Source organism: Besnoitia besnoiti, assembly GCF_002563875.1.
Source record: "Besnoitia besnoiti strain Bb-Ger1 chromosome Unknown contig00153, whole genome shotgun sequence".
Taxonomy (NCBI): Eukaryota; Apicomplexa; class Conoidasida; order Eucoccidiorida; family Sarcocystidae; genus Besnoitia; species Besnoitia besnoiti.
The window spans coordinates 1-7,043 of NW_021704031.1; the positions used below are offsets into that span (position 1 = coordinate 1).

General features: G+C 37.1%; 2 protein-coding genes across 2 annotated transcripts; both read left to right on the forward strand.

Moving 5' to 3' along the window:
- Positions 1 to 1,635: 1,635 nt before the first annotated feature.
- On the forward strand, positions 1,636 to 1,995 carry BESB_029610 (uncharacterized protein; the record flags this gene model as incomplete). Its single annotated transcript, XM_029361629.1, has 1 exon — positions 1,636 to 1,995. The coding sequence occupies one exon, from the start codon at positions 1,636 to 1,638 to the stop codon at positions 1,993 to 1,995; it is 360 nt and encodes a 119-aa protein (XP_029214703.1).
- Positions 1,996 to 4,600: 2,605 nt separating this feature from the next.
- Positions 4,601 to 5,014, forward strand: BESB_029620 (cytochrome c oxidase subunit iii subfamily protein; the record flags this gene model as incomplete). The annotated part of the gene is made up of 1 exon (XM_029361630.1): positions 4,601 to 5,014. The coding sequence occupies one exon, from the start codon at positions 4,601 to 4,603 to the stop codon at positions 5,012 to 5,014; it is 414 nt and encodes a 137-aa protein (XP_029214704.1).
- Positions 5,015 to 7,043: the final 2,029 nt, after the last annotated feature.

The window sequence follows — 7,043 nt, forward strand, 5'->3', positions numbered from 1 at the left end:
AGATAACAACTGAAGCTAGACTCCATGTTACACTTACTAAAATGGGATTCCTAGGTTGATAAACTACCTTTTTCTGGGGAGTATATACTACGAGTGGACTACTGGTTTAGATCTTGAAGGTCTTTGTTTACCGGATCCAAGTTCTCTTGTGCTTTTCATGACCATCATGTTAAGTGCATTAGCAGAGCATAGTTAAGATGATAACTATTGTGGATATAGAACCAATTGAACACCATGTATTAATATAACAAAGATAATCAGGGTAATCTGGTATCCTTCTTGGCATAACGTTGAAACCAAGTATATGCATAGGGATGAAAATTAATAAGATACTACCTAAGAAGACTACAAACCAGATGCTTAAATATGGAGAAGCACCGGTATTTACATGGAATAGATTTACAGTATCTCCGAACATATCTCTGCTATAGAAGATAAAGCCACATATAGTAGCTAGTACTGCACCAAGAGATAATACGAAATGGAAATGAGCTACAATATAGTATGTATCATGTAGGGCAATATCCATACCAGCGTTACCCATAACTACACCTGTAGTACCACCTAGAGTAAACAATAGGATAAAACTAAGAGCAGCCCATAGATCTACAGTTCTTGTAGTTGTATGGCTAGCCATATAGGTACCTAACCAGTTGAAAATCTTAGTACCGGTAGGAATTGCAATCATAATAGTCATAGCAGAGAAATAAGCTCTGGTATCTACCTCTAGACCGACTGTCATCATATGATGTGCCCATACTAAGGAACCTAGAATAGAAATACAACCCATAGCTAAGATCATAGATTGTCCACCGAAGACAGATCTAGCAGCATACATAGATAATGTCTGCGAGACTACACCAAAAGCAGGTAAAATTAGAATGTATACCTCTGGATGTCCGAAGAACCAGAATAGATGTTGATAAAGTACACTATCACCAGAATACATAGAATCATAAAATTCAGTGTTTACGTGTAGATCAAGAAGGATCATAACTAATCCACCAGTAAGAATAGGTAGAGTGAAGACTAACATAAGGGCAGTAAATATGATAGCCCAGATATATAGAATATAGTTCTTAGCACCAGCATTAGAACCCATGAAGACGCAAGTACCAAGGAAGTTAATAGAACTTAAAATACTACTAATTCCTAGTACTGCAAGACCTCCGATAATCCAATCAGTTGCCTCTGGATTTAACACCATCAAGCTAGTACTACATTGTTACCAAACTACTTTGAGACACAGTGGTACAGATAGTACCCAAGCGGAGCCACTACCATAAAATCTCAGAACACAATGATCTTTACACAGGGTAGACAAGAAAGAGTTAAACTAACTAATGGTACTAGAAAATAGGAGATCGCGTTAGTTCTTGGGAAAACGACTTCCGAACCACCAATATATATTGGTACAAAGAAGTTACCATATCCTCCGTACAAAGCAGGCATTAAGAACATAAAGATCATAGCTAGGCCATGTATCGTTATTATCACATTATAAGTAGCTATCGTCTCTGTACAAATGATCCGCGATCCAGAACTGTATAACTCAAATCGAATAAACAAAGACATTATAGTTCCTAGAATACTGAAGATGACTCCGGTTATGAGATACAGACAACCAAGTTCTTTATGATTGCAGTACACCACCACCCCACTGGACTGCTTAAGACAGCTAAAAGTGTTGGATTTCAATATCCTACTACATTAAGATTATTCCACATCGGTTATGTTCTAGGCGTAATATATGGATTCTTGTTCTCACTCATCTTAACAGCGAGAGAAAACTACTACTCAGATGCTAGTCTAATCAGTAGCATCGTACTTGGAGTTATCATCTCTGAGACAGGATTATTTATCAGCTTTTTCTGGGGAGTATATACTACGAGTTGGACTACTGGTTTAGATCTTGAAGGTCTTTGTTTACCGGATCCAAGTTCTCTTGTGCTTTTCATGACCATCATGTTAAGTGCATTAGCAGAGCATAGTTAAGATGATAACTATTGTGGATATAGAACCAATTGAACACCATGTATTAATATAACAAAGATAATCAGGGTAATCTGGTATCCTTCTTGGCATAACGTTGAAACCAAGTATATGCATAGGATGAAAATTAATAAGATACTACCTAAGAAGACTACAAACCAGATGCTTAAATATGGAGAAGCACCGGTATTTACATGGAATAGATTTACAGTATCTCCGAACATATCTCTGCTATAGAAGATAAAGCCACATATAGTAGCTAGTACTGCACCAAGAGATAATACGAAATGGAAATGAGCTACAATATAGTATGTATCATGTAGGGGCAATATCCATACCAGCGTTACCCATAACTACACCTGTAGTACCACCTAGAGTAAACAATAGGATAAAACTAAGAGCAGCCCATAGATCTACAGTTCTGTGTAGTTGTATGGCTAGCCATATAGGTACCTAACCAGTTGAAAATCTTAGTACCGGTAGGAATTGCAATCATAATAGTCATAGCAGAGAAATAAGCTCTGGTATCTACCTCTAGACCGACTGTCATCATATGATGTGCCCATACTAAGGAACCTAGAATAGAAATACAACCCATAGCTAAGATCATAGATTGTCCACCGAAGACAGATCTAGCAGCATACATAGATAATGTCTGCGAGACTACACCAAAAGCAGGTAAAATTAGAATGTATACCTCTGGATGTCCGAAGAACCAGAATAGATGTTGATAAAGTACACTATCACCAGAATACATAGAATCATAAAATTCAGTGTTTACGTGTAGATCAAGAAGGATCATAACTAATCCACCAGTAAGAATAGGTAGAGTGAAGACTAACATAAGGGCAGTAAATATGATAGCCCAGATATATAGAAATAGTTCTTAGCACCAGCATTAGAACCCATGAAGACGCAAGTACCAAGGAAAATAGAACTTAAAATATACTAATTCCTAGTACTAGACCTCCGATAATCCAATCAGTTGCCTCTGGATTTAACACCATCAAGCTAGTACTTAGTGGAGGATAACATTGTCAACCAAGACCACTACCAAACTCGGAACAAATACTTTGATTTACACACAGAACCTAATGGTACTAGAAAATAGGAGATCGCGTTAGTTCTTGGGAAACGACTTCCGAACCACCAATATATATTGGTACAAAGAAGTTACCATATCCTCCGTACAACACTCAGCTAGTTATTGAGAGACACTCACGAGCCCAAAAACCATACTTCGTAATCTCAATGGTTTGTGATAGAACCATAACACAATGATCTTTACACAGTTCAACCCTGTATTATAAAATCCAGTAGACTCATGTCCTTGTCGTTTATATAAATCTATTAATGCTTGTCAAGTTCCTTGTATCTAGTGTTGATGTACAACAGACGCTCTCCTTGTTCCACTACCTAACCATAATCTATTGTTCCAGATATTAAGGAATGTACGCTTCATATAACTACACAACGTTATGCCAAGAAGGATACCAGATTACCCTGATTATCTTTGTTATATTAATACATGGTGTTCAATTGGTTCTATATCCACAATAGTTATCATCTTAACTATGCTCTGCTAATGCACTTAACATGATGGTCATGAAAAGCACAAGAGAACTTGGATCCGGTAAACAAAGACCTTCAAGATCTAAACCAGTAGTCCAACTCGTAGTATATACTCCCCAGAAAAAGCTGATAAATAATCCTGTCTCAGAGATGATAACTCCAAGTACGATGCTACTGATTAGACTAGCATCTGAGTAGTAGTTTTCTCTCCTGTTAAGATGAGTGAGAACAAGAATCCATATATTACGCTAGAACATACCGATGTGGAATAATCTTAATGTAGTAGGATATTGAAATCCAACACTTTAGCTGTCTTAAGCAGTCCAGTGGGGTGTGGTGTACTGCAATCATAAAGAACTTGGTTGTCTGTATTCTCATAACCGGAGTCATCTTCAGTATTCTAGGAACTATAATGTCTTTGTTTATTCGATTTGAGTTATACAGTTCTGGATCGCGGATCATTGTACAGAGACGATAGCTACATAATGTGATAATAACGATACATGGCCTAGCTATGATCTTTATTTCTTAATGCCGCTTTGTACGGAGGATATGGTAACTTCTTTGTACCAATTATATTGGTGGTTCGGAAGTCGTTTTCCCAAAACTAACGCGATCTCCTATTTTCTAGTACCATTAGTGAACTCTTTGGTCTGATCCTAAGTACGCAGTGAGCTAACTAGATACAAGGAACTTGACAAGCATTAATAGATTTATATAAACGACAAGGACATGAGTCTACTGGATTTTATAATACAGGGTTGAACTGTGGGTTAGTTTCAATGCCCAAGGCAGAGCACTGGATTGGATACCCAGGGAACTGTGCTCCCATTAATAAGAATCATATTCTAAGTCACCAGGCATGCAATACCAATCAGATAACAACTGAAGCTAGACTCCATGTTACACTTACTAAAATGGGATTCCTAGGTTGATATAAACTACCTTTTTCTGGGGAGTATATACTACGAGTTGGACTACTGGTTTAGATCTTGAAGGTCTTTGTTTACCGGATCCAAGTTCTCTTGTGCTTTTCATGACCATCATGTTAAGTGCATTAAGTATAGTGGTATCCAGCGTATATTTGAAAAACCAACATTTGTATACAAGCTGTACGAATATCATGACATTCACTTTGGTAGTCGCCTTCTTAATGTTAGTCTGTACGGAATACTTAGGACTATCTCTTTATATTAATGATAATGCATTTGGTAATGGACTTTTCATCTTAACTGGTATACATTTTAGCCATGTTATTGTTGGAGCTATCCTTGTATTCTTCACTCAAAGTATCTATAGTTCTTTAGTTACTTACATGCCTACAAGCTCTATAATGCTAAGCAAATCTAAAGGTATGTTATGCAAGATCTTTACAGAACCATTCACTATTTTATATCTACACTTTGTAGAAACCATGTGGATATTAATCCACATTACATTCTATCTCTAAATCATATAACGGTCGTAAGGTACGCCGGGGATAACAGGTCAGATAATATTGGGAGTTCTAATCCTCGGATTGTATCAGCACCTCCATGTCGGCTCATTACTCCCTTGTTATTGAACAAGATTCAGTTAGGAACGCTAGTTCACCGTCAGATGTAATACGTGAGCTGGGTTAAGAACGTCTGGAGACAGTTTGTTCCCTATCTACCATATTATCTAATTGGTTTAATTTTCTTACAAACGGCTTTTGGTTTGATTGAATTATCGCACCCAGATAACTCCATACCAGTGAACCGGTTTGTAACTCCGCTTCATATCGTACCTGAATGGTACTTTTTAGCATATTATGCGGTTTAAAAGTAATCCCATCCAAAACCGGTGGTTTGTTAGTATTTATGTCCTCTCTCATTAACTTAGCTCTTTTATCTGAAATTCGAGCTTTGAATACTCGAATGTTGATACGACAACATTTTATGACTCGAAATGTAGTCAGTGGATGGGTAATTATTTGGGTATACAGTATGATCTTCTTGATTATTATTGGTAGTGCTATTCCACAAGCGACTTATATCTTATATGGTAGATTAGCTACTATCGTATATCTTACTACCGGATTGGTTCTATGCTTATACTAAATCAATAGTTATAATGACTACAGCTTCCAAGCAAACATGATTACCGTGATATTGAAATCCAACACTTTTAGCTGTCTTAAGCAGTCCAGTGGGGTGGTGGTGTACTGCAATCATAAAGAACTTGGTTGTCTGTATCTCATAACCGGAGTCATCTTCAGTATTCTAGGAACTATAATGTCTTTGTTTATTCGATTTGAGTTATACAGTTCTGGATCGCGGATCATTTGTACAGAGACGATAGCTACTTATAATGTGATAATAACGATACATGGCCTAGCTATGATCTTTATGTTCTTAATGCCTGCTTTGTACGGAGGATATGGTAACTTCTTTGTACCAATATATTATTGGTGGTTCGGAAGTCGTTTTCCCAAGAACTAACGCGATCTCCTATTTTCTAGTACCATTAGTGAACTCTTTTTGGTCTGATCCTAAGTACGCAGTGAGCTAACTAGATACAAGGAACTTGACAAGCATTAATAGATTTATATAAACGACAAGGACATGAGTCTACTGGATTTTATAATACAGGGTTGAACTGTGTAAAGATCATTGTGTTATGGTTCTATCACAAACCATTGAGATTACGAAGTTATGGTTTTGGGCTCGTGAGTGTCTCTCAATAACTAGCTGAGTGCTTGTACGATAATTATATCAATGCAGTACCAATTAAGGCGTGTAGCATCTCCTATGCTCCTTAACATCACAGCTATGTCGAATTATCGCACCCAGATAACTCCATACCAGTGAACCGGTTTTAACTCCGCTTCATATCGTACCTGAATGGTACTTTTTAGCATATTATGCGGTGTTAAAAGTAATCCCATCCAAAACCGGTGGTTTGTTAGTATTTATGTTATCAACATGTCAATGAAATATCAACAACGATGAAACTTATTTGGTTAACATAACAACATAGAAGGTAAAGCTGGATTACGTTCAAACTTTACACTGGATACGTTTCAAATGTTAACTTACTAAATACCATGGGAGCGAAGAGAATCTAATATGTAACTCCGTTCATGGAAATCAAAAGAGCTTTCACTGATTGTATTTATGAAACGTGATTAGTTCACCTAGCCAACACGATCCGGTTGTTTGGGAATAATATCCCTATTTAAGGGATTGATATGTGCTACAATAACACAGTCGGTACGAAGTCGAAACAAGGTAGTTGATGGTGAACCAGTGGCTGAACAAACCTTTTTATTGATTATGCTGACTTTAGTCCCGAGAAACTACAGTTCTGCTTAAACTGAGGAGTCAAGTAGGTACAAACCGTACAAGGATTAATTATGTCCATCTGTGCATCTAAGTTGAGACTATCGGTTATATATTTTAGACGCTAACTTCCCGGCTAAACTTTGACTTATTAACCAGCCTGGGATCATAAAAGTA